General features: G+C 34.1%; 3 protein-coding genes and 1 long non-coding RNA gene across 4 annotated transcripts; 3 read left to right on the forward strand and 1 right to left on the reverse strand.

Annotated features, from left to right (window-relative positions):
• Positions 1-3,262: 3,262 nt before the first annotated feature.
• Positions 3,263-5,666, forward strand: LOC111921646 (uncharacterized). Its single transcript, XR_006189958.2, has 3 exons — positions 3,263-3,565; positions 3,715-4,240; positions 5,112-5,666. It is a non-coding gene; the product is annotated as an uncharacterized LOC111921646 (long non-coding RNA).
• A 4,192-nt stretch (positions 5,667-9,858) lies between these two features.
• LOC111921635 (somatic embryogenesis receptor kinase 4) lies at positions 9,859-14,115 on the forward strand. The gene is made up of 4 exons (XM_023917217.3): positions 9,859-10,460; positions 11,630-11,890; positions 12,035-12,904; positions 13,347-14,115. The coding sequence occupies exons 1-4, from the start codon at positions 10,001-10,003 to the stop codon at positions 13,835-13,837; spliced, it is 2,082 nt and encodes a 693-aa protein (XP_023772985.1). The 5' UTR covers positions 9,859-10,000; the 3' UTR covers positions 13,838-14,115.
• A 3,191-nt stretch (positions 14,116-17,306) lies between these two features.
• On the reverse strand, positions 17,307-19,404 carry LOC111921634 (pentatricopeptide repeat-containing protein At2g45350, chloroplastic). Its single transcript, XM_023917216.3, has one exon. It carries the CDS (start codon positions 19,342-19,344, stop codon positions 17,413-17,415), a length of 1,932 nt encoding a protein of 643 aa, XP_023772984.1. The 5' UTR covers positions 19,345-19,404; the 3' UTR covers positions 17,307-17,412.
• An 811-nt stretch (positions 19,405-20,215) lies between these two features.
• On the forward strand, positions 20,216-22,179 carry LOC111921622 (uncharacterized). The gene is made up of 3 exons (XM_023917201.2): positions 20,216-20,686; positions 20,759-21,739; positions 21,811-22,179. Exons 1-3 carry the CDS (start codon positions 20,216-20,218, stop codon positions 22,177-22,179), a joined length of 1,821 nt encoding a protein of 606 aa, XP_023772969.2.
• Positions 22,180-23,445: the final 1,266 nt, after the last annotated feature.

Consider the following 23,445-nt stretch of genomic DNA (forward strand, 5'->3'; position numbering starts at 1 on the left):
TAAGTCCTGAATGAAGTCCCAAAGAAGCTGACCAGTACGTTGGGCGTACTCCCTAGTACGTCGCGCATACTGGATCAACTTCATGTATGGGGACAAGGCCAACGTACGTCGGGCGTACGTGCCAGGTACGTTGTGCGTACGCATGCAGAGTGGATTCATTTAGGCTTTTGGGCCTTAGAGGGTGGGCCTGGACTGTTGGGCCTCATAGCCCACCGTAAAGCATAATTTGGACCTGGGAATCTCGAATAAAAAGCATTGGGCCCTTAGGGCCATATTGGGCCAATTGTGATTATTTTGTTTTAGGCTAAAAGACTTATCAGAATTATGAAAAGGCCATTTGAGGGGTTGGGCCCAATTTGGAAAATTAGGCCATTGACGGATCATGGGCACGTTGGATTTAATGCGTCAGAGTGGGGTCTCATGAATGTTTCCAAATTGGACCAAAGGGTAAAACAGTCATTTTACCCTAGATCACGTTATAGACTTTGATTTAGTGTTAATATGTTTATGATAGTCGGGACTCATCGGAGCAGCTGCTAGAGACCACTTCCCGCGCGTTTAGACACGCAGTATCACGAGGTGGGTTACCTTCCGTTAGAAGTGGGTCTAATGCCACAATGCCGACCCACTAGTAGGAGTTCGTAATAAATAATTATCTGTGTGATAATTAATTGGTATGCCGCTATTTGTTCTGTTATGCGTGCCAGTATGTTATGCTTTTATGTGATAGTGGTAGGGCTGAAATAGTCCCCGATATCCAGTTGAAATAGAGAGAAGGGAAGGCCAGCACCCAGATATGTTAGGCAACTATCCGGTTGAAATAGACTGAAGGGGAGGCTAGCACCCAGATATGCTAGGCAACTATCCGGTTGAAATAGACCGAAGGGGAGTCTGGCACCCATATATGTCTGGTTAAATATGTTATTGTATATGTGTGGTATGATGGGGGAACTCACTAAGCTTCTTGCTTACAGTTTTTAGTTTTGTTTCAGGTACCTCTTTAGTGAAGGGGAAGGAGCCGGCGCGGTAGCTGCACATCACATGCACATCAGATTTCCACATTATGTGATTCATGGGATTGTACTCTGATATTATTATTATTGTTCCATGTTTTGATTCGAGACATGTTTATGATGGGTTTTGGATTGATATGATTTCGACAAGTGTTTCTGTAAACGATTTTATAATCTACTTAATTAAAAACGAAAATTTTTGGACTCGAAATTTTGGATGTTACAAACTGCCTAGCATATCTAGGTGTTGGCCTCTCCTTCGGTCTATTTCAACCAGATAACAGACTAGCATATATGGGTGCTAGTCTCCCCTTCGGTCTATTTCAACCGGACATCGGGGACTATTTCACCCTTACCAATACCACATAAAATCATTACATACTGGCACATAGAACATAACAGATGATGACGCACCATGCAATTATCACACAGACAATCATCTAACTACAATCTCCTACTAGTGGGTCGACATTATGGCCTTAGACCCACTTCTACTAGAAGGTAACTCACCTCATACCACTAAAGTCCACTGCAAGAAGTCGTTACTGCTGCCCTGGCGACTCATCGAGTTATCAATATCACAGTATCACCCAATTAGCAAATGGGTCCCAAACCATGATCCGTAATCCATACTTGGGGTGAAACTACCGTTTCACCCCCGAACCATCGAGGTCCATACTATAATATCCATGAAGGCCCATTAGTGACCCATGTCTAAAACCAATCAAGCCCAAAGCTCCAAAATCCATAAAAGGTCCACCAATGGCCCACTAATGGCCTAATTTTCCAAATTGGGCCCAAACCTTTACATGGGCCTCACCCTAAGCCCAATAACTTATTTCCAGCCCAAACATACATCCTTAGCTAGACCAACAATCCGTAACCCAAATAATAGCCTAAACCCAAAATGGCCCACAAGGCCTAATGTATAGCTTTAACTTCTAATTAGGCCCAATCCCTTCTCATGGGCCTTAGCCAAAGGCCCAATAATGGTTCTTTAGTCCAAAAGTTCAATTCCGAATGGCCCACTAAGGCCCAAAGTAGTTAGATCCAAAGAATGGCCTAAACCGAGGCCCATTAGTATGAATCCCACTCTAACTGAGTACGCACGGCGTACTCAGCTGTACGCGGGGCGCATTGGGCTTGTGACTTGTATGCTGCACGTACCAGTTTGTACGCCTAGCATACTCCCCTGTTAAGCCCCTTTCTTCTATTAATCACTTCATCCATTGCCCCAACTCTCCAGTCTGACTTCTATGGGTGACTTTTCAAGTAAAGTTGGAAACTTTACTAACATGCAAGGCTTAATGGGACTCTAGAGCTCAAAAGAGATTAATGGATGGTCTTAACTCATGCTTGGACTCAAACACTTCACAAGGCTTGCACCTTGATGATAGAGAGGACCTTAGAATGTCCAGATCTACAAGTTTGAGTCCCAAAACGACCCTAGCTCACAAAGACCAAGAAAAAGGCTAAAAATAGCCAAAACCATCTCAAAAGAGGATCTATGAAATGGAAGGTCAAGATCAGAGCTTTTTACCTCCAATGGGTTGACAAATAGGAGAACTTTCTGGATCTACAAGCTCCCTTCCAAGATCAACACTTGAACACCACCTTCTATTCTTGCACACACACACACACACACACACACTAAAGGTCTTCTTTCAAGCTCCAAGCTTCATCTAAGGTCATTTAGGGTTTCATGGTCATGAAAAAGGGTGGATGGCTGATCTGAAATGACCTAGGGAAGGATAAAATGAGGCTTATATAGGTCACAGGTAGAGGAATTAGGGTTTTGGGCACTCTGAATGTACGCTGGGCGTACGCCTCTCCACACCCGCAACCATGTAACTTAATACGTTGGCCGTAACCCAGCTTAAGCTGGGCGTACCCAACTAAACACACACATGCATTCTATGCATACATGGGTTGTCTTTGTCACAAAACTCCATTAGGGACCAGTTCTGCCAACAACTTCAAAGTATTATAACTTGTTCGTTCTAAGTCCGTTTCCGACGAACTTTATATCCATGGAAAGGTGGAGAAAATCTCTACACTCCTATCATCACACCCTAGCCTTAAAACCTTCCGAATAAAGCTTAAAATGCATAACAGGCCGAGATATCAATTTACAGTCCTATCCTTGGCTCCCGAAGACATAATTGAAAACATGGTCACTTGAATCATAGCAACTACATCTGAGATGGACTAAATCCTTCCTTTCCCAAAGCTCTAATCCCCATGGCAACTAATGGATGAGCCGCAACCTCAACTAATAAGGCAAATCCAAAATCCGGTGTTACAAATTCAGTCGGTTAAATCCATGTTATATAGCATCTTAGTCTTCTTCAATCTTTGTGTGTGTGTGTGTTTTTTGTTTTGTGTTTATAGGTTCGAAGCAGCCATCAACAATAGACACTTCCACTGCTTGTGTTCAAGCTTGAATAAGTCACCGCTCTCAATCATCCATCGCTACAAACAATCCCCTATTCTTCTCTTTCCCCACTGCTTTATGTCGTCGCCTTTTTATCTCAGGAATATAACGTTTAAAGGTAAAAATACATACATTTGTTCCCTTATTGTTCAAAATTTTATATTTGTAAGAAGTATTCAAGCTTCTCTCCACTTCTTCATCTTTTATCTTGGTCTCTACTTCATTCATTTCTCTAATTTTAATTTTCTTTCTTTTTCCATCTTCCAGGAATGAGGGTTTGGAACGATGGTATTGTATTAATCAATTTATGTGTTCTTGGGTTATGCCATCACCACATTGTGGTTCTGATTGGTTCCCCTTCATTGTATATGGTTATCCATCCTATTTAATTTTTGTTTTTGGATAGCTTGAAGAAAAGGGCAATTTTCGTGTTCCTCAATCATCACAGGTTGAAATTCCTTTATCCTTTGCAGGTTTAGTCACAATCCCTCCTCTCCCTTTTTGATTTATATGTTCTTTTTTTATCTAATCTAATTGAATCGAAATTCGTCTCAACATAAATATGTGTAATCGAAAGTCACATCTCCTCTACTATCAATCTCTGTATTTAAACCCTCTATTTGAAAATCCCTAAACCCATTAGTTTACCCTTTCATTTTTATTAACATAATAGGGTTCAAGATAATTTCGATTAGCTAATTTGTTAATTCTTTATCTCATTTAATTTTCAGGGGTGTCGTTTTTGTTGTTGCCTAAGCCGACCTTCTCCTCCCTGGTTGAAAGGCTTTCCAAGGTAAAAAAAATATCCATCTCTTTCTTTTTGTTTAACCACCACCACTGCCACTTTGGTTCTTTCTTTATATCTGTGTGTATGCTATATATTTGTGTGTATGTTTTTTCACCATTTATGTTTGTTTTCAAAGATCATTTCATAGATTTTTTTAATTGATTAAGATGATATGGAAAATAAAAAGATTTTTTTATTGGTGAGAAAAGTTTGAATTTGTTTAACAACACTAGAAAGTGATCAACTAACAACACAAGTTTATCCTTATCTACACATACATAATATAATATCTCACTTCCTTTTTGCTTACGTTATATTTCCATCTACCCATCACGAAAAGTTTATGGGCTACCCTGCTTGTATCTTAATTTATTTCTCATGTAGAATACTATGTGGTAGGAGCAATGTAGAGATATAGCAACCAAGTGCTTAAAATACACAGAGCAGTACCACATCAAGTATGTTTTGTGCAAGCAAAAAAAATTTATAACCACTGTGGGGTGAAAAAATGAACATATATGTCTTATTTTCTTACTTTCTTGGGTGAAAAATATGGCCTTGTACAAAGTAGAGTTCGAGTCTGTGTTATAATTGTATAAAAATGTGAAATTGTAAATATTTTTTAGTTAAAAGTCTGACTCCATGTTGCATTAAGTTTATGTTTCATTTTTGCTTATATATAAATATCTTATGGAAGTTAAACTATAAGAACTTCAATATAAGGCACTTCAAAGAAAAGAAAGCCAAAGAAGAAAAAAAAAGACCAATATGTCCCTAAGATAGTAATAAGTGGTGTTTTGCTTTTCTCAACTTAATAATTTTACCATACGACCCTTACATGTATCATGCTTACTCACTCATTTGTGTTCAATTGCAGAATTTTTGGAAGGACATCCCTGATATTGCATTGGGATAATGACTTAAAAGGGTAATATATTTTTCGATTTGTACACATTTGGTCACTAAGTTTTTTTCTATCCACATTTACCCCTTCAACTTGTTAAACTGTACACATCCAGTCCTTATTACCGGTTACTCCAGGTTAGCCAGGAAAAATGACTTATTAGGGTAATATATTTCTCATATATTTTTATACACATTTAGTCCTTAATTTTTTTGTTTCAAAATAAGTCTCTTTTTCTTTTTGTACCCATTCAGTACTTATGAATGATTTATTTAGGGTTTTTTCTCACGACATCTAACGTGAGACTATCATTGATGGGGTGTTTGAGGCTATTGATGTTTATGTGCATTGCAACCTCGACTGCTTGTTTGCATAGGTTTTGTGGTTTGGCTTAGGTTTTGTGTTCTGAACGTCATAACTTCTTCATACGATATCTGATTTTAACGATCTTTATATCCATGTGTTGGTTTTTTAAGTCTACTATAACTTTCGTTAAGATTACTCCCATTAAAATATAATATGTTTTTACTTACGATTTTATAAAAAAAAAACATCCATACATGCATGTATAAACGTATTAATATAAAGATCGTAAGTAAAAAATATATTACTTTTTAATGGGAGTAATCTAAACGAAAGTTGTAGCAGATTAAAATACAAACGCATAGATATAAAGATCGTTAAAATCCGAGATAGAATGAAAAAGTTATGACATTCAAAACACATAACCTAAGTAACCAAGTAGTCGAGATCGCGATGGGCATAAGCATCAAAAGCCTAAAACACATCGTTAATGATTGTTCCATGTAAGATGTTGTGAGAAAAACCTAAAGAAATCATTCATAAGTATTGAATGGGTACAAAAACAAAATAAATTATTTTGCAAAAAAAAAAGGACTAAATGTGTACAAAAATATTAAGGACTAAATTTGTACAAACTGAGAAATATATTACCCTATTAAGACAATTTTACTGGCTAACCTGGAATAGTCGGTTATAAGGACTGAATGTGTACAGTTTAACAAGTTGAAGGGTTAAATATGGACAAAAAATAAACACAATGACCAAATATGTACAAATCAAAGAATACATTACCTTTTTAAGCCATTATCCCTATTGCATTTTTATAAATTTGAAAGCTTTTTGGGGAATTATGGAACAAGTTATAAGGGTTTCTAAACTCCAGTTATTCAGAAACACATAATTATTTTAGTTTTTATTCATAAATTATATATTATGTTTCTTACTAGTGTTTTGGTTTTTAACCCATAAATTTTGGTTGAAATTCAAAAGTATTTGCATTATAGCAAATCAATGGAAGGTTGCAACTTTAAATGATTTACTTCCTGTATTTCTCATTTCATTTTCTTAAATGTTTTTAAAATTCACTTTAAAAAGCTGAAGCAAATCTTCATTTTGTTTTATAAAAATATATTTTGAAATTCAAATATGATTTTAAATCCCATTTGACATAAATATATGAAGTGATGCCAATATACTAATTTTAATATTTGATCATGGAGTGTATCTTTGCTTAAATTACAATGGATCCAAGACTCCAAGTTAGGCTTCTTCATTCATTAATACAAGCTTAATAACAATTATTTAACAGAGTTATGAGGCAGCTAAATTCATATGACGATTTAAATGTAAATATAAGAATTAATGGATATTTTATAAAAACAATTTATCATGTATATGGAACATGAAAAAAAACAATTTTTTTATAAAAATGATATTAATTTAAAATTTGAGTAGTTTGATATTTAAAATAATAATAATTGGTTACTTAAACTATTAATTAAAGGATAACTCATAAAAACAAAAAAGAAAGCTTAAATTGGGTTATAGTCAATGATATTCAAACTTATAACAGCGAAACAACACGTTAATAATATATATCATAATTTTGTAAACATTTAAACTTAATTTTACAAATAGGATCATGCTACAACCCTTTTAATGGATTACAAGAAATCTATAAGGTTTACAAATTGTGAATTTGATATGGTATGACAAAACCAATGAAAATATAAAATATTATAAATATTAATTTACAATTTTATAGGTCTTAATATGGTGGTGCGACTGATTATTCAGAAATCGATTGTTTTTTATGTTATCGAAATAAAATTAATTCACCGACAAAAAAAATTATTTGACGTTAGCCGAAAGAAAATAGATTGTCAAAGATAAAATATTCAGTGACATAAACAACTCTTTATGTCACGTGCAACTTTTAGGCCATTCATCGATTTCATTTTTAACTAAGGATATTAATATTACCAGTTTTATCCCTTAAAAATTATGAGTGCAGTAATCGATAATGGTTCTCAGACTTTCTATTATGCATCGGTGATGGAGTTCAAGAACCAGTGCATAAAAACTTTATTCGTATCCCTGATGATATGGTGATTCCCTTCACTGCAAAAGAAAAGTCATTGAATGCTTTGATTGATGCAATCTTTACATCCATGGAAATTTATAGATTTGAATCAGATTATATTATTCCGATTTGAATCAGATTATATTATTCCACGTGCAATTTTATCCACAACAAATCATAGTGTCGATGAAATTAATAATTATTTGATCGGAGGATTCAATAGAAAATAAAGAATATATTATAGTTTTGATGAATCTATAGACGATATAAATAAATTTTATCTTGTGGAATTCTTGAATACACATAGTGTTACTGATTTACCCCTACATTACCTTATACGACTTAAATTTGGATGCCTGATAATACTGTTACTGAATCGCGGCTCATCAAATGGATTGTGTAACGACACTCGATCGATATGTAAAAGTTTTCACCACAATGTTATTGATGTTGAAATAGTTGTTGGTCAACATGTTAGAAAGAGGGTATTTTTGCTAAGGATCCCTCTATTTCCATCTCAAGATAACATGTTCCTGTTCCAGCTGAAGAGAAAAAAAATTTCCAATTCGATTATGATTAGCGATGACAATCAATAAAGCTCATGGTCAAACAATTCAAAGTGTATATATAAATACTACAGAATCGGTTTTCTCGCATTGATAAATTTATTTGGCAAAGGGATATCACGTGCCAATACAAATGTATTAGTGAAGTCTAACAATCAATTCAATGGTAGTGAAGATTATAAATTAAATCCGATGTATAAAGTAGTGTTGTACGATTAATAATTTACAATAAATCATGTGTTCGTACACATTTTTAAATAGTCTAAACTCTTTTTTTTTTTTTTATTCTTTCTAATTTCGTATTTACTAGCATAACTCTTATTGATAATTGTTCAGTTGTAGTAAAGTATTTACGCAAAAAAAAAAAAAAAACTAATCGTTTCTAGAAACTATATTTTGAAAAAACCATTTGTACCTATCGCTTGACGCGGGTAAACGACTAGTATATATATATATATATATATATATATATATATATATATATATATATATATATATATATATATATATATATATATATATATATATATATAACCTAACCCACAAAAAAAGACAATATATATATAAAAAAGAGCCACCCTTAAGTTGCTAGGAGAGAGATTTTAATTTATATTGAAAATACAATATAAACTATCCCAATCACATTTATTAAAACCCATTGCATCACTAGCCAGTACAAATCAATCATCCACCTTATTTAGGAGTCGGAGTAATAAAAGCAGGCTCTCATGCCAATCAATCATCTTTTAATTTCTAAAATAATAAATAATAAATTATTTGTATTGTTATTAAAATCTTGATCTTGATTTTAAGATTATACGTGAGAAAAACGATCTCGATCTCACCTCTTTAGTTTTTTATATAGTCATGTTTCAACAATTTGTCTATTTAACTTGAAATAGAACATTACAAGTTGAAAAAAAGTTTCATAAAGCATCACTATTTCATCATTCCATTTCAAATCAGGTACATCATACTCGTAATAATCCATTTATAATATTATGTCTTTTGTTGTACATGATCACAATGATTTTTTTCTAATTAAAATGTTTTCTTCTTAATTTTTACTATTTGCAACAACAAAAATTATGGTGTATGCTTAAGAAGTTAAAGTTGATTTTACTTTTGACGTCTTAATCAACATTAGGTTATAATGTATATTTCACACCCAATACTTTACAAACATATTAGAGTATGCGTTCATTTTAATAGGATCTTATGATCCCGATCCGATCTTACGAACACGATCTTGCAAACTGTAAAACGATTTTAGGTAAGATCTCAATCTTAACACCCTTGGTTAGTTGTATTTGTGTTTTGATGATCAATCTGAACATGTAATTCCAACAAAATACTCGAGAAGTTTTAAAAACATGTAATCCATATTGTATTGAATGTTTGTTTTTACTATTAAATTATTATTTAAATGTCTTTATATGATATTTTATAGTTTTAACTATTAGCTATTTTTTTTTTCAAACATTATTTTTTATCAAATTAGATTTTCATATAATTTGTCAAATATAGCCTAGCTTATACTTCCAAGAACTTTGGGGAATACACCAACCAAATAACATAGGGACTTAATGTGATATATATTAATAGTTAAAGGGCTACACCATAACTTTGGGGAATGCAACAACCAAAATACCAATAACACATGGACTTAATGCGATGTATATTCATAGTTGAAGGGCTAAACCGTAACTAATTTGAACTCAAACGACAATGCCGTTTTAATCTTGTGAAGATTTGTGGATTTACTCCGTGTGTGACTTCCCATGTGACTTTTGTCAGTTTCTCGGCTAAACATTTCAAATTCTCTCTCAAAAACCACACTCATTCCCTTCTTCCCTTCATTTCCAAAGTTCAAACCCAAAAACAACAAATCTTTCCCCCAAAAAAACACCATGAAAACCTTCTCTCTCCTTCCATCCATCTCTACCATTCTTCTTGTTCTTCTTTTCGCTCACACGTTACAAACCCTAGCTAAAAATGAAGAAAAACCCACTTCAGAACTCTCAATCCTCATCAAAATCAAGTCGATTTTAGACCCAAATGGCGAAACCCTAACTTCTTGGTCCCCAGATGCAGCTTCTTACTGTGATGGAACATTTGAGGGTGTTGCTTGTGACGAATTAGGTCAAGTGATGAATATTTCTCTTCAGGGTAAAGGGCTTTTTGGTCAAATACCTCCTGAAATTGGTCAGCTTAAAAGCTTGTCTGGGTTGTACCTGCATTTTAATGGTTTGAACGGTGAAATCCCTAAAGAGATTGCTGAGTTGACTCAGCTTACCGATTTGTATCTGAATGTTAATAATCTTTCTGGAGAAATTCCTCCTGAGTTTGAGAAAATGGAGAATCTTCGAGGTTAGTTTTTATGGGGTTTTCTTCAATTTTCCAGCTATAAAATAGTTTAACTTGATTAATTCATCTTTACATGTACTTAAAATGTGGTCTTCCTGTAATTTTTATTTGGATTTTAGACATTTATTTGCAATTAAGAGATGCTATAGCACGTGTGCTGCATATGATTTAATTAAGTATTCTTTTTATATATATTTATATTTTTTTATTCAAAAAATTCAAACTTTATTATTGCATCCATACATAACAAGGACTTTAGACATTTATTTGCAACTCAATGAGAGTTATATCTTGTGGGTGTAGCATTCAATGTTTTTGCAAGTGGGTATATCATTTAGTCAAAGGTTTTTATTTTTCTTCGTTTTCCATTATAAAGATCCAAGCTTTATTAACGCATCTATACATAAACTGAAATTGTAATATAATTTTGGATTTTAGACATTTGTTTACAATTAATGATGTGTAATAATATGTTTGTGTATAAAGTTTCTGCAAATGGGCATCATTCATTTAAGACAACTAGTATGATGAAAGGAAGAAATAATCAATGTTGGGCTAGCCTTTAGCAGAAATTCCCAAATCCAAAAAGCATAGTACAAGCCTCATGACATAATGTACAACTCTCTACAGCATCACTACTCTGGCTTAGGAAATATTTTATCTGAAAAAAGAATTACCACATGTTATCTACTAATGTGTGGTTCTTTTAGGGTAAGAAGGAAATTCATAAATTCCTAAAGCATAGTACAAGTCTCAATACATAACGTACAAGTCTCTAAACACCAGCATTACTCTAGGTTTGAAAATTTATATCTGAAAAAAAAACATCTAGTAAAATGTGTGGTTCTTTGAGGGCAAAAAAGAAAATTTCTTAACACTTGTCTTTTGGCTCTAAGATAAAAAAAATCAAGAATCATTCATGTGGTTTCTTGATTCCAACAAAATGTTGTCGCGTGTTACTAGATCTTATGGTTTAATATTCAACATAATTTGTCCACTTGATAAAGGGTCATTTTTTTTATGAACAAAACTATTCATCTGGATCTCATTATTCATAATAGAAGTGGGTCCCATCTCCATAAAGTAAATATGGTATAAATGAAAAAAAACTTTATTTGATCGAACAATGTAACGTTTTTCTAATATTGTTTTTGTATTATTTCTTTCTATAGTTTTGCAATTATGCTACAACCAATTGAGTGGAAGCTTGCCTACACAACTTGGCTCTTTGAAAAAACTCAATGTTCTTGCTGTTCAATACAACCAACTCACGGGTGCAATTCCTGCTGCACTTGGAAATTTGGGGACTTTAGAGAGATTGGATTTAAGTTTCAATCGCCTTTTTGGCTCAATTCCAATGAAACTAGCCGATGCCCCCTTGTTGATGGTGTTAGATGTACGAAATAATACACTTTCGGGCAATGTCCCTTTAGGTAATTTCACTTTTTTGTTCATAAACTTTAGTGGTTCATTAAATGCAAGAAATTGCAACATGTTTTCATCTATTGCAACATTATATATTTCATTTCTTTTTCAACTTTAGTCATTATCAACTTATCTTTATACTTTTTTTGAAGTTTTGAAGAAACTTGACCAAGGGTTTCAATACTCAAACAACACCGAGTTATGTGGATCCGGTTTTCCCGATCTAAAACTTTGCAACTCTTCTTATGGTCCCGAAAACCCAAACAAACCCGAACCATTTGGACCACAATCAAAAGGAGTCGAACCAAAAGCCATCCCACAATCTGCAAACATAACCACATCTCGGTCAAAGTCAACAAACTCCGGTCTAGCGGCCTTACTCGGAGCCATTCTCTCCACCATGCTATTGATCGCCGGAATATTCTCTTTCATTTGGTATCGCCGGAGAAAACAAAGAATTGGAACCGCTTTTGAAACCTCCGATAGCCGGATAAGCACCGATCATTATCAGATCAAAGAATCCGGCAACCGGAAAAGTGGGTCCCCACTTATAAGCCTCGAGTACTCAACAGGGTGGGACCCGATGTCAAAAAGTCAAACCGGAAGTGGGGTTTTGTCGGAAGTTCTTGAAAGTTATGTTTTCAATGTGGATGATGTGGAATCCGCGACTCGGTTTTTTTCGGATTCGAATTTGTTAGGGAAGAGTAGTTTTTCGGCTACTTATAGAGGGATTTTGAGGGATGGATCGGTTGTTGCTATTAAAAGGATAGCGAAAACGAGTTGTAAAAACGATGAATCGGAGTTTTTGAAGGGATTAAGGATTTTAACCTCGTTGAAACATGAGAATCTTTTGAGGTTACGAGGTTTTTGTTGTTCGAAAGGAAGGGGTGAATGTTTTTTGATTTATGATTATGTGGCTAAGGGGAATTTGTTGAGGTATCTTGATGTGAAGGGCAATTCGGGAAATGGAAATGTTCTTGATTGGTCAACTCGGTTCTCGATAATTAAAGGCATTGCTAAAGGTTAGTTTTTAATCTCTTTTAATAAAAGGTTACTTTAAGTATGTTTTTTTTCTTGCATTTAACCCTTTAATAGAAAGGTTAAATGAAGAAATAGCAATGTGCTTTCTATCCTTTGTTTTTATAGAATCCTACTTGCATTTCTTTCTATACCAACATTGTATTTTGAAAATTTAACTAATTAAGTACAAAGCATTTTTCATTGCTATAATTAAGTGGAATTTTCAAAGTACAATGTTCTAATAACTGTAGTAATAAGAAAGAAGTTGAAAATGCAATGCTATAATTAACTAGGTGGCTTTTTCAAAGTACAAATAATGCCTAAATATGAAAATTAATTCTGAAAATATCAGAAGCAATACAAGTCGAGTCTTATATTATAATTATAATTTATAATAAACAAATAAATGAAACATAATTGCTATTTCTTCTTGTATTTATTTAGGTATCGAGTATCTACACGCGATCAAAGGAAAAAAACCGGCTCTTGTTCACCAAAACATATCCGCCGAAAAAATCCTCATCGATCAACACCACGCGCCACTCCTCGCTGGATCCGGCCTCCATAAACTACTTGCGGACGATATCGTCTTTTCAACTCTCAAAGCAAGTGCAGCCATGGGATACCTAGCTCCCGAATACACAACAACTGGAAAATTCACTGAAAAAAGCGACGTCTACGCCTTCGGTATCCTAATTTTTCAAATCATATCGGGAAAAAGTAAAATCGGTTCATTGATTAGGCAAGGGGCAGAATTGGAAAAGTTGGAAGATTTCATGGATGTGAATCTTGATGGGAAGTTTCCGGAAGTTGAGGCGGTTTTGGTTGGGAAAATTGCGTTGATTTGTACTCATGAGTGTCCAGAATCGAGGCCGGTGATTGGGGCTGTGGTGCAAGAATTAAGTAAAATGTCGGTTCTACCCCTTGATTTGTAAATCGATATTAGGTTCGAGTTTCTCACTCGAATTAGTTAAGTAGTTGTTTTAGTGTATGTTCTGGATTACGCAATCTGGGTTTGTTTAGGATTTGTAGGTTTAATTGTGGTTTGACTTTGACTGAAATTTGATGTTTTCATTTTTAGAGATGAAATTCTCAAACCCATATTAGTGACAAGTCTTTATAATGACCTTGTTTAGAGTTGGAACTTTGTTTCTAATATGTTTATGTTGTGTGATATCAAGATTAATAAAGTAAAGAGTACGAATTGCTAAAATGACCATATTTTGAGGCATTCTGTCGCCAGAATTAAAAAATATTAAGCCTTTTGTGGATTTGATTTTTCTAATAAAAGCAAATTGATAACTTATTAAGCCTCTTTGTGGATTTGATTTTTCTAATAAAAGCAAATTGATAACTCTTTGTAGGCTTGTCGAAAAAACCCGAAACCCGTTCTACCCATTCCACCCGTTCCGAATTCGGGTAGAATGGGTCGGGTCGAACGGATAACGGGTATGAACATTTGGGTAATAGGTTAACCCGATAATAATATAGGTCGGGTTTTAGGTATGAATACTTATTTTCGGGTATACCTGAATTCGTTTTTTAAATAATATCAAATATACAATGCAATCATGTATGCACACTTCAAATAAAACAAAACTATTCGTTTCCTTCTTATGAACGACGGCTCGACAGTCGACGCAAACTTGCAATAGGAATACGACGCTGAAGCTGAAGTCCTGAACCGTCATCACAATTCTCAGTTTTTCTTTATCGCACGTAATGGAATTAAAAAAAGTACATAACATATTATAATGATTTGTATTGTTATTATAAATGTACTTGTTAATTGTATGAAATATTTTCCTACCCAATTTTTTATTAAACCAACCAACATGTAAGAAAAAATATCAATAAGTGTCATTTAAGAAATTTTCGGGTATACCCGATAATTACCCGACCCGACCTCAAACCCGAATACCCGAAACCCGAATTATAATATAGGTCGGGTATCGGGTATTATTTTCTTAAGGAAATACCTGTTTTACCCGACCCGTTCTACCAAAAACCCGAAAATTTTACCCATTCGACACCCCTAACTCTTTGCATGGTGTTTATATCATTTGTGAGATGTTAACATTATCATTTCTTATGCAATCGGTAATAAGAATCTATAGATATATAATCCCTCCGTCTCAAAATTATAGTCCATTTTTCCTTTTTTGTTTGTTCCAAAATAATAGTCCACTTCTAAAAATAAATGAACAATACATGCAAACTAAGGACAAAACTGTCATTTTATTATATAAAGTTAGTGGTAATTAATGTTTTTCTTAATCTGTGTGTTTTTTTATATCAGATGACGATACAATGTCTTCCACCTCTTATTAAGAAAAAAAAATAGTCATTAAGTATTTTGAAAAAGACTGTCGTTTTTTTAAATTCAAAATAGTTTTGCTCTAGGCGAATAGTTTAAAAATTATCAATTTGTTAAAAGATAGTTTAATAAAAATATAAAACCTTGTAAAGTCTTGAAGACATTTATTTTTAAAAATTATCAATTTGTTATTATCATTGTTAAGAAAAAAAAATTGGACCGAACAACATAAAAGGTGTCTATGACATATTTGGAATTTGAGATATGACATAGATGTATCTACAATTAAGCGAAACTCAAAAAAAATAAATTCGAACCATACAACTTATAAATATATTTTATTTTTAGCTAAAATATTTTTTTTTAACCCTAAAAAGGACAAACTACCTAAAAGGTCTATAAAAAGTAGCAAAATATAGGATTTGATGAATAAAGAGGCTAGATGCTTGTAAACTCTTGTCCTTTTCTCATTAGCAATCAAGAATCCATTGGGACTTTAAAAATATGTTAATTGATTTAGCAAAAAGTAAAAGGTGTTTATGTTTTATAATTCCATGTTGATGATTTAATTACATAAATTTTAGCTATACCTAATCATGTATGAATAATTCTGTTCTATAAAAACTTAAGTTTTATAACATATACAGGGACAATTATTGGGCCATTATTTAACTATATATACATACACATCACATGTGTCTACTATCAATTTATACATACGTGCCATAACATCATGTTATTTTACTAAATGATAATATAATACTTCTAAAAACTTGATATATTTGATATTATTCTATAATTAAATGATTACGTTTTGGAAAACGTCATAACTCGCCATGACTTAGGTTTGACATTGCCGTGAAACCCACGCCTCATGCCATTTAGAGCCTTGCTTTTGATCATTAACCACCATCATGACTATTTGTGATACGGTTTTGATGCATAAACTTCATTAATTTTTTTTTTATTGGATGATATTTTAGATATTTGATGTAAGTTCAAAAAAATATTATATCGAGTTAGAGATAGGCCAAAATGACAAGCATGGTAGCAATAAGGTAGCGTCATATAGAACGACCGACCAACAGACTCGGCTTAACAAATTGTAACAAAACTGAACAAGTTTTCTAATTGCTTTTAGTAAAACTAGAACATGGCACAACAAGACTTTACCTCCCTTGGGATAGTGTGGTTTCATGTGCTTAGTTTATTCATTCACCTTGACTCTTTTTTTGTGACATTTGTATTTTTCATATATAAAATTTTTGTTTCATTTTATATTCAAATATGTTAACTACTGTATTATTTGAAGTAACAAAAATCAAAAAATGCTAGAATATACATATCCAAACACGTTTTCTAGTTTTTTAAAACGAAAAATAAAAATTCAATCAGTTTTAACCAAACATGTTTTCTATATTTTCTATTGAAAACTGAAAATAAAAACTCCACTCTTGTTTCTAAAAACTTTTCCAAAAAGACTTAAAACAGTTTCTCACAACCAAACAAGCCTTAATTCTTTTGAAAACTACGTCCATAGATCTTGGAATCATAACACGGTTATGCATGACCAATTGGACTCTATTGACGAAAGTCTCTGATGTTAGGAAACCAAAAGTATCAAATGCAAATGGTATAAATGTTTATTATACATGCAAACTTTCTCATTTTTGTCACTTTGCACAAGACAACTTTTATTATGAATATTCCATTGGGGTCAAACCACGCTTTGGGGGTTATAAAATTTGTAACGCTTTTCTTAACCAACTAAAAAGAATTTATTTTATTTGATTATAAAGAACGAAAAGGAAAAAAGCATGAAATTTAAAAGTGATTGTCTTTAATCTCCATCGTCTTGGTTAAAAAAAAGGAAAAAGTATGAAAAAACTTTTTCCGAGGGCTCGTAACCCCATCACCTCTAAAAACAATCGAACCCAATTACACTTATATACTTACTTTCGTTTCTTCCTATTACAACATTGTACTTTGAAAAATATGCCCAATTATATCAATGCCATCTAAATGTCATAGAAAAATAATAAAAGTATAAAGCCCTAATAGGGAAAAATATATATAATTCTACAATAGAAAGAAACAAAAGTAAGATACTATAATACACAAATATATAAAAGTACATTACTATTTCTTGCATTTAAGCCTATACAAAATACACAAAACTAGTTATATTCAAATCTAGCTACCAATCAGGAACAAATCAGATTCAAATTTCGACTCTAACCCGAAAGATTTAACATGAGACCAATTATCCAACACCGAATAAATCTCTTCAACTTGTGGATGACACCCATCTCCCACAAAAAATTCATGAAAAGTTCCATCAAGTTCTATCCAACTTCTCCCGGGAACTTTCTTTATTTTCCTTACTTTCATCATTCCCCTCACCTTTCTAACAAAATCCCACATCCCAAATCGTGCATAAATGTTAGATAACAAGATATAATTACTTGAATCATAACAATCCATCATGATTTCATCCTTCAAGATTGGAATTTTTGTGTCTATGGTATTTTCAAGATTCTTACACGCGCTAAACAAAGTACGCCACATCACACCATTTGGCTCAAAGGGCATTTGGTCTATAATACCCATGGCCTCTTTTATTTTCCCTGCACGGGCAAATATGTCAATTAAGCAACCAAAATGTTGGATTTCTGGCTCCATTTTGTTTGTCATGATTTTGAAGCACATGACACCTTCTTTTAGTAATCCCGAATGAGCACACGCGTTTAGAACATTTAGATATGTGATCGCGTCTGGTTTTAGGTTAAGTGTTTGGATTTCAAGAAACATATTGAAAGCTTGTTTCCCAAATCCATGGATGCCTAAACCACCAATCATGGCATTATAATGATCAATGTTTTTTTGTTTTAGGGTTTCAAAAACATGCATAGCGGTTTCTATCATGCCTGATTTTGAATACATGTCTATGAGTGCAACCCCGAGTTTTCCTTCTAATTTAAGACCTTTGTTGTTTATATATGTATGGATAGTGATACCTTCATGGGCATACCCTAATTGTGCGATTGCAGAAAGGGCTAGTGAAAAAGTGGTGTCATCAGGAGTGAGATTGTTGTCACTCATTATGTTGTGGAAGATGTTTAAGGCTTCTAAAGAACCTCCGTTTTGTAAATATCCAGCCATTATGACGTTACATGAGATTATGTCTCGTTGAGGCATTTCATCGAACAGGTGTCGAGCAGTGTTAATGTTGCCCAGTTTTGCATACCCATCTATCAGTTTAGCCCAGCTGATGACGTCTTTTTCTGGCATTCTGTCGAAGAGTGTACGTGCTAAATCGATCTTCCCGCTCTTTATGCAGCAACGAATCATCAAGTTCCATGAAACCATGTCTCTCTCAGGCATTTCGTCGAACAACTCCCAAGCGAGGCTAAAACCATCTTCCACAACCGCATATCCACTAATCATACAATTCCAAGACCTTAAATTCTTCATCTGCGATGGCAAGGAATCAAACAATTCACGCGCTGATGTTATCATCCCGCACTTAACGTATCCATCTATCATCGAATTAAAACTAATTGAATCCCTCTCGGGCATTCTATCGAACACTTGACGCGCAAACTCAACACATCCGCCTCTAACGTACATAGAAATTAAGCAATTTTGTAAATACAAATCACTTGTAAGTCCAATCTTTATCAAAAACCCATGAACCTGCATTCCTTCTCTAATCAACCCCATCTGTGAACACGCTTTCAAAACCAACGAAAATGAGAACTTGTCGACACAAGCCCTGTTCTGAAGCATCAAGCCCAAAACAAAAACAGCTTGTTTTGGGTCATCCCCATGTGAAAAGGTTTTGATTATGGCATTCCAAACAAAAGGGTCCTTCATTTTTGAGCTCCGCGGAATCGAATGCGAGAAAAAGATATGGCGAGCGAATTGGATTAGGGGAGTGTGTGGTGAAGAAGCAAAATTGAGGATTAGTTTCGTAGTTAGATAAGAGTTTTTGATGAATCCGGTTGTTAGTAATCGAGCATGGATTTGGTTTATATCGAATTGGGTTTTGCAGTTTGGGAGATGAATAAGTGTAGGGAGTGTCGAATTCCATGGCTGCTGGTTTGAATTGACGCAGGTTAGCATCGGAAGGTTTGCGTCACCGGAAAGTGTTTGGTTGAATCCAGTAGCAAGATTTATCTGCAATTCGTTAAGGTAGTTATTAGTTAGGCCGTGTACCACTTTCGATGCATGTAGTACAAATCAAACATGCACGGCATTCTTCATTTGCTTTTTAGGTATTTTACGACGATTGTCATTTTAGTCGATAACTCGATATGCATTCCAATGTATAAAAGTACTACATTTTGCAAATCGAGTATGCATTATGAGAAATTATCATAACTAAGTTCATGACGGGAGATATTTACAAAAATTATTATTAGAAATGAAACAATAAATCCGAAATGACCAACTTTATCAAAATTTAGAAAAATGACCGGTTTCAACACGATTACGAACTTGTCTAGGAAAAGGCGGCACACCCGATTCATCAGATCCATGAATATCACCGGTGCATTGGTTAGACCAAAGGGCATTACCACAAACTCGTAGTGATCATAGCGAGTTCAGAATGTTGTCTTGGGAACATCATTCTCATGGACTCGCAATTGGTGGTATCCTGATCTCAGGTCTATCTTTGAGAAATAGCCGGCTCCTTGAAGTTGATCGAATAGGTCATTGATTCTGGGTAAGGGATAACGGTTTTTGATGGTAAGCTTGTTCAGTTCACGATAATCTATGCACATCCGAAAGGATCCATCTTTCTTCTTCACAAACAAGATCGGGGCTCCTCAGGGTGAGGAACTTGGTCTGATGAATTCCTTGTTAAGTAGTTCATTGAGTTGGCTAGATAACTCTTGCATTTCTGTCGGCGCTAGACAGTATGGGGAGTCACTATACCAAAGAGATTGTAGAAAGTCAGAAAATAAGTGTAAGGAAGCTTAGGTTAAAGGTAATGGCCAAGTTTGGTATCCAAGTTAGTATGGGGCAATGTAGAAGAGCAAAGAAGTATGCACTGAAACTTGTTGAAGGAAACCTTGTTGAACATTATGGTAAGCTATGGTTATATGGTCATGAGATTTTAAGGACAAATCATGGGTCAACTGTGAAACTAGATATGGAGGATGGGCCAGATGGAAAGAAATATTTTAGCAAGTTCTATTGTTGTTTTCAAGGAGTTAAACAAGGTTGGATTGAAGGGTGTAGAAGGGTAATTGGTCTTGATGGATGTTTTCTTAAAGGTGTTTGTAAGGGAGAATTGCTTTGTGCTATTGGGAGGGATGCAAATGACAAGATATATCCTATTGCTTGGGCAGTGGTTAATGTGGAGAACAAGCAGAATTGGAAGTGGTTTCTAGAGCTTCTCATTGATGATCTACACTTGAATTTAGGCAATGGTGTCAGTTTAATGTCAGACCAACATAAGGTTAGTATTTTACATAGTAATGCATTTATGTTAATTTTAGACTATCTGAATTTAACCTTTTTACTAGTACAGGGTTTGATAGAGGCTGTTAAAGAGTTGTTGCCATATGTAGAGCACAGGCAGTGTGCTAGACATATTTGCCAGAATTTACAGAAGAGATTTACTAGTGCCATATATCATACCTTGTTTTGGAGAGCATCTAAAGCCACAACTGAGCATGCTTTTAAATTTGTGATGAAAGAAATTGAGACATTGAACCCAAATGTCCATCAATATCTCATGGAGAAATATCCTAAAACATGGTCTAGAGCTTTCTTTCAAACTGGAAGGTGTTGTGATGCAGTTGAAAATGGGTTCTCAGAAAGTTTTAATGTTGTAATAGTAGATGCTAGGAAGAAGCCCATAATAACCATGTTAGAGGAGATAAGATTATACATGATGGACAGAATCTACAACATGAAATTAAAGGGACAACAATGGGGAAATCGTATTTGTCCAGAGATAAGGGATAAGGTGAATTTGCTTAAAAAAGCTCAAAGGCATTATCAGGTACTACCAAGTGGATTAAACCAGTTTGAGGTAAGGGGAGCAATAGATGCATATGAGGTGGACTTAGAAAGAAAAACATGCTCATGTAGGTTGTGGCAATTGAATGGATATGGATGTGCTCATTCTGTAGCTAGCATATCCTTTCTTAATAGGGATGTAGAAGCCTATGTAGACAACATGTTTAGCACAACCACATTTAGAAAGGCATACAATTACAGAATTGCTCCCATGAATAGCAGTGACATGTGGCCAGAGACAAACTATACTCCACCATTGCCTCCTATTAATAGAAGGATGCCTGGTAGGCCAACTACTAAGAGGAAGAAATCCACTACTGAGAATACAGGAACACACAGGGTTTCTAAGGCTGGAAAGAAAATCAGATGTAGTATTTGCAAGGAGATAGGTCACAACAAGGCCACTTGTCCACAGAGAAGGCCCCAAAAGTTAAATGTGAAGAAACAGAAGAAACAAAAAGTATGTGTGAACCAAAATGCAGGACAGGTAAAACAATTTAAAATATAAGATTAATTACATATAATTTGTTACTAACATAATTATATCATGTCATGTAGGGTAGTACAAGTGAACCACAACAACATGAAGAGGTTGAAATGACTCCAATTGAGATGGATACTACTCAAAATGATATGCAAGTTGCTCCTACTGATGTTGAATCTAGTAGTGCATGGGATTTTAGTCATTATATGCAATTTACTCCACCTAGATGTTATGAAGGTGATGAGGGTGTTATGGATGAGGAAGCTGATGTGGTTGAGGAAGTTGTTGTGGTTGAGCAAGTTGTTCAAGATGAGGAGGCTGAGGAGGTTGATCCTGTTATCCAAGTTGATAATGTAAATGTTCAGGAGGTTGATGAGGTTAATCCTAATGCCCAAGTGGATAATGGTAATGTTCAGGAGGTTGCTCCTGTTAACCAAGTTTAGCAGGTTTATGTTAGGCCAATTTCAGATATTTTGAAGAGGATAAGGAGAAGAAAGTCAGAGAGAATAATGAAGCTGAAATTAGGCAAAACAATTGGTGGTGTTGATGATCCAGGAAATTCGAAGGGAAAAGCTCTTGTAATTGATTAGTGTTTATTGTAATTTGTGTTTAAAGTTTATGTAATGGGATGATGGTAAATTGGATTTAAAGTTTATGTAATAGGATGATGGTAATTTATATTTAAAGTTTATGTAATAGGATGTTGGTAATTTATATTTAAATGTAATAGGATGATGGTAATTTATATTTAAAGTTTATGTAATAGGATGTTGGTAATTTATATTTAAGTATGTGTGACATTAAAGGGTATTTTGGTCATTTAAGTATGTATGAAAGAAAAAGGGTAATCTGGTCATTTAAGTATTTATGACAGAAAAGGGTAATTTGGTCATTTATTTATTGATGACAGATAAGGGTATGTAGGTAATTCATTTATGTATGCAAGAAAAGGGTAATTTGGTCATTTAAGTATGTATGACAGAAAAGGATAATTTGGTCATTCATTTATGTATGTAAGAAAAGGGTAATTTGGTCATTTAAGTATGTATGACAGAAAAAAGTATGTTGGTCATTTATTTATGTATGCAAGAAAAGGGTATGTTGGTAATTTATTTATGTATGACATGAAGTATGAAAGTATGTTACCATTTTAAGTAAAATCATGACATTTGGCTTTGAATATTTATGCATGGGAAAAATTGGAATAATGTGCATGCATGGGGATGTTTTATATGGCCCCGGATTTGGTTTTTTAATGGCTTCACAGGTCCCATTTTTTCATTATTAAAATGGTCCCCATACACATAGTGTACTTCCACATGGACCACTTCCTAATTAAATATATTTGTTGGGAATATAGATCATGCATATGTTTGATAAACATCATCTGATTATACAAAATGCCCTACAATTGGGACTTTGAATATTTTTTTACATTACTTATCATATGCCCTTTCATTAGGGACTTACCACCTTACAACATCAGCACATTAAGGTTGATAACCCCAACTTATAACTAAAACCAGCTTCAATACATACAAAATGCCCTTATGGAACTGACTTTCTAGTCTGCCTTTACAAAAAATACAAGGGATCCCAAAAAAAACAAAAGCTTACCCTAACCAACCAAACTAACTACATTGACCCCCCCTAACTTCAAAACACATAGGGCCAAGCAAGCAAACAACAGGGCAACTATCATCCTGTAC

This window comes from Lactuca sativa, chromosome 3 (genome assembly GCF_002870075.4).
Source record: "Lactuca sativa cultivar Salinas chromosome 3, Lsat_Salinas_v11, whole genome shotgun sequence".
Classification (NCBI taxonomy): Eukaryota; Viridiplantae; Streptophyta; class Magnoliopsida; order Asterales; family Asteraceae; genus Lactuca; species Lactuca sativa.